Source organism: Loxodonta africana, chromosome 3 (genome assembly GCF_030014295.1).
Source record: "Loxodonta africana isolate mLoxAfr1 chromosome 3, mLoxAfr1.hap2, whole genome shotgun sequence".
NCBI lineage: Eukaryota > Metazoa > Chordata > Mammalia > Proboscidea > Elephantidae > Loxodonta > Loxodonta africana.
This window is the reverse complement of record NC_087344.1, coordinates 152856380-152860710: the sequence shown is the minus strand read 5'-3', so window position 1 is coordinate 152860710 and position 4331 is coordinate 152856380. Positions and strand designations below refer to the sequence as shown.

General features: G+C 45.1%; 1 protein-coding gene across 1 annotated transcript; it reads right to left on the bottom strand.

Moving 5' to 3' along the window:
* Positions 1–311: 311 nt before the first annotated feature.
* Positions 312–3710, bottom strand: TXNIP (thioredoxin interacting protein). Its single transcript, XM_003421964.4, has 8 exons — positions 3136–3710; positions 2495–2567; positions 2239–2386; positions 1933–2035; positions 1540–1796; positions 1278–1434; positions 1010–1161; positions 312–884 (listed from the first exon to the last, which is right to left on the bottom strand). The coding sequence occupies exons 1-8, from the start codon at positions 3383–3385 to the stop codon at positions 849–851; spliced, it is 1176 nt and encodes a 391-aa protein (XP_003422012.1). The 5' UTR covers positions 3386–3710; the 3' UTR covers positions 312–848.
* Between the last annotated feature and the right edge of the window lie 621 nt (positions 3711–4331).

Sequence of the window (4331 nt, the reverse complement as noted above, 5' to 3'; positions counted from 1 at the left end):
TATATTAGGGATGGGGGCAGGGGATAAAAAAAATTTGAGAGAAACTAAAGTGCTAACACCACCACCTTACTATCAACTCTAAGGAATCACATGAAAAAGAGAAACATATTCTCCCACATGAAAATGTTTGCAGCAGAATACAGTGCAACAGATTTTAAAAATGGCTTTTAAGACATTTGGTGGGACATAATTACCACAGCTTTAAAACCAGGTCATATAGCACGTTCTGAGAAATGACAACTTACAGCTCATTCCCTTGAATTCACAGAGAACGCTCTCTTTAAAGTCTGATCCATATCAGCTCTGAATGATTTTTCTTTTTTTTTTCCATAGTAAGTATACAAGGGTAACACTGATTTTAAGAACCTCCTTTTCCCAGAATTTTGGCCACTATTTTGTTTTCATTTTCCTAGTTGTAAAATCAGCTCCGTTCTACATGGCACAGAAGTTCAAGGTCTGATGTTGTTATAACAATCTGTAATACCCCCTCCACAAAAGACTTGGGAAGACCACGCCAGGAGGCCATTTCTACACTTGACTCACAACTAATGAAAATGCCTCAATTTTCAAGATCTGAGAAAATCAGACAGGCCTGAGTTTTTCTAGTGTGTTTTAAAACCCACCCAGCAAACACCCCTACGTCACAACACCGGCGCTGGCTAAGGACGAGTTCACACTGCTTAAGGCCCCAGAGATGGTCTGCTGATCACCTCCTACATTGGTGAGTCAGAGGCTGGGGTGGACCCACACCCCACTATAGAGACTACTGAGTCTCTGAAAATTTAAGAGTCCAGGAAGAGACGCAGAAAGAAGTAGGTAGATATAGCTGCTTCTTTTCCTTCACATGCTCACTGCACATTGTTGTTAACGATGCAGGGATCCACCTGGGAGGAATAAAGAAGAGACCACTTTAGTATGGGTAAGAACTAAAATAGAAACCTAAGTTTAACAATCCCTCCCCAAGTCAACATCGTATAGAAGGCTTAGGACAAATGATGACAATTCTCACCTCAGCATATGTAGGTGGTGGCATGAACTTGAACTCAGGAGCATACATAAAAATAGGGCTGTCTTGAGAACTATCCAGGTCATCTAGCAAAGGGGTGGTGGGGCTCTCCAATCGGTGATCTTCAGCAATGATATCCATATAGCAAGGAGGAGCTGGAGACAGAAAATATGGAGATGAAAAGCCTCGCCAAGAAATGCCTGGCTGTTAAAATTTACAAATCCAAGCAACAGGCCAAAATGGGGAAGAAAAGGCACTAGGTCTAGCTCACCTTCTGGGGTATCGGGGATGTGTAGATCTACCCAACTCATCTCAGAGCTGGTTTGGCTGGCCATGCTGGATGTCCGGCTGCTCAGACCTGATCTGCTGCCAATTACTAGGGGCAGATCAAGAATGACTTTCTTGGAGCCAGGAACACTAACATAGATCTATAAAGGAAGATGACAATTTGTTAGTCTAGAGGTCTGGAAAAGAGTCCAGTGTTTTAGAGACAACTGAACAGTTCTTTCTTAGAGCAACCCCCACCCACTCACCAGTAAGAAGTATTCAACTCGAAGGATGTTGCAGCCCAGAATGGAAGGCCTGATCTTCTGCACCCGAAGGCTCTTGCCACGCCATGATGCACACGTGCCTGAGATAATATGATCGCCTCTGACTGATGACAACTTCTGCGTCAGCACCTTGGTTTGGCCATTGGCAAGGTAAGTGTGGCGGGCTACAATGGCAGCTTTGGGGATCACAATGCGGGAACATGTATTCTCAAAGTCAGCATGTATGGAAATCTCATCACCTAGCAATGAGAAAAATAAGTATTTATTAACTGATACTCAGTATAGTTAGTGACATTTCCTCTGCCTCCTCCAGCCCGCAAAGCTAAAGTTCCTGGTATTATGGGTCTACTCTCTTTAGGCATTAGATTTTTTTACCTTCACAGAATCCTTTTCTGTCAATTCTGGCAGAAACAGACACCTGCCCATCAGGAATGAACATGCAGGAAACTCTCTTCTCCTTTTTAGCAGACACAGGTGCCTACAAAAAAAAAAAAAAAAAGGTGTTTTAAGAATCTCTAGACATGTTTCCCCTGACTCTCTTTCCTTTCCACTCCTTAGAGGAGACAGCTTTCCCTCCCACCTTGGTGACCAAGACTTTAGATACACTTCAATCTAATGTCCAAGACACCTGACTTATCACCACCAAGACCTAGGAGGGTAGAATCTTAAAATGAATCTCACCATTAAATCAGGAGTATTGACATCCACTAGATCCATCACTTCAAAGTTTTTCTTTGTCTCTTGAGTTGGCTGGCTGGGGCGATCAAGAAAAGCCTTCACCCAATAATCTACACACCCGTATTTTCCTTTAAAGGATGTTCCCAGAGGCCTGTGTCAACAAAAAGTGAATGATTATTTCTAAAACGTTCACCAGAAACAGTAAGTGATCAAAAGACGAGAAGATTTTTAGAGATAGAAGAGTTCAGCTGTAACCTACCCCTGAGGAAGCTCAAAGCCAAACTTGTACTCATATTTGTTTCCAGGTCTCATGATCACCATCTCATTCTCACCTGAAAGGAGAGAAAAGTGAGCAACCATTAGGTTTCTTGTTACACTTAAAATGCATCTGTATGAGAACAGATGCTTCGGTAGCATGTAAGGATATTGCAGGACCCCCATTTTCATTCCTTATATTCTTAACTGAGAGATTCTGATGCATTTCTGTTGGGCAAAAAATTGCAAAGCCCTGCATTGTTCAGACTCAACCAGGACAATTAAGCCACTATCATCTCAAACTAAATGCAAGCAAACAGTAAGCAACTTTATGCACACAGATTATCTTTTAATAGCTGAAGCAACACCCCTCGGGATGACCTTTAGCACACAGCACCATGATAAATTGTGTTTAATCACCCTTTATTGGAGGGAGAGAGATTTGTAAAATAAGACTTGAAAAATAAAAAGGAATCAACACAAATTTCAAACCACTCAGCCTAAGCAGCTTAGAATATATAGTATAGATTAAATTTATTAATTTGTTTTCTTCTCTCATCAGCTTTCACCCTCCAGACCTTGCTTAACAAAGAACCAACCCTGGGACACTCCCTCAGGGGAGCAGAAGCAGACAGTCGTTCTTACCTGTCGGCTGGTCTTCCAGGAGAAGCGTGTCTTCGTAGCGCAGGTACTCCAAGGACTGTTTGCACTGCTGAGGGCCCTGCATCCAAAGGACTTTGGCCACTCCGCAAGCCAGGACCCTGACGGCTTTGACTCGAGTCACTTCACACACCTCCACTATGACCCGGCCAGCCACCTTCTCCCCACTGCCGTACACCTTCTCAGGGTCGTTAAAGACCACCTCAAAAGACTTGACCTTCTTGAACATCACCATGATTGGGCTGGGTGGGCTCAAGTGTTACAAACGGGGAAAAACAAAAAACCCGAGATCCAAGAAGGACCTTTTGAGATTTCACTCTAAGAATTGAGGATGCCCTTAAGCAGGTTGAGCTTAAAGACAAGAACAAAGAATCCCACAAACGACTCTCAACTTCTAAGCTTCCTAAAAGGCGTCAAAAATTCTTTACCTGCTGGTAATGCCAAAGCATCTAAAAAGAAAAATAAGTCCTTTCTTCCCTCCAATAGCTAAAACACAGCTCGGAATCTCGGCGGGATAGCTAACTGCAACCCAACGGAGCAGACGCGACGTACTTTCAACAAGCAACCGGAAACTGCTTTATATAGTAGCTTGGCCTGGCACGGCCAGGCGCTCGCCGGCCGAGAGGCTCGTGCTGCCCTCGTGCACAGCCCTCTCATTGGCTGCCCGTCCCTTGTTTACCAGGAGTCCGACCAATCAGCGAGGTCGCAGAGGCTCGTGGACACGGTGTGCTCCTGGCGGGGAAATTGGTTGCTGTGCCCCGCTGCCTCTCAGGGAGGCGGGGGCGGAGGGGCTGCCGGGCGGCTTCACTTGGGCGCAAAGGAGGGAGGGCCTCGCCGACTCGTAAACCTATCCGAGGGCGAGTGGCCGTCGGAGGGCGGGTGCGGATGCTTCGTGTTTGTGAGCGCCGTTTTGAGGAAAAGGGAAAATGTGCTTATGAGAGAATTTTGTGCCTAGACGTAGCCAGGCGGATTAATAACCGTTTATCCCCGTTCTCATATCACAAGTCCTGTGAAACACAGGCCCACAGCCCCAAGAAAACTTTGCGATTGGGGCGGAGGGAAGGGAGGGGTGGTGGGTATCGTTCAGGAAGATCACTTTTCTCCTCTTGCCCCGCATCTCTGTTAATAAAAACCAACCAAACAACAACAACAAAAAACGGCTGTCTTTGCAGACAAGAAGA

What these genes read in the sequence shown, in the direction of transcription:
- TXNIP (XM_003421964.4), bottom strand. Translation starts at nt 3,385, where the DNA reads ATGGTGATGTTCAAGAAGGTCAAGTCTTTTGAGGTGGTCTTTAACGAC. An exon ending in GGCTTTGAGCTTCCTCAGGG is followed by an intron (nt 2,387 to 2,494) that starts GTAGGTTACAGC and finishes TTGTTGACACAG; the next exon opens with GCCTCTGGGAACATCCTTTA. An exon ending in CACCACCTACATATGCTGAG is followed by an intron (nt 885 to 1,009) that starts GTGAGAATTGTC and finishes TATTCCTCCCAG; the next exon opens with GTGGATCCCTGCATCGTTAA.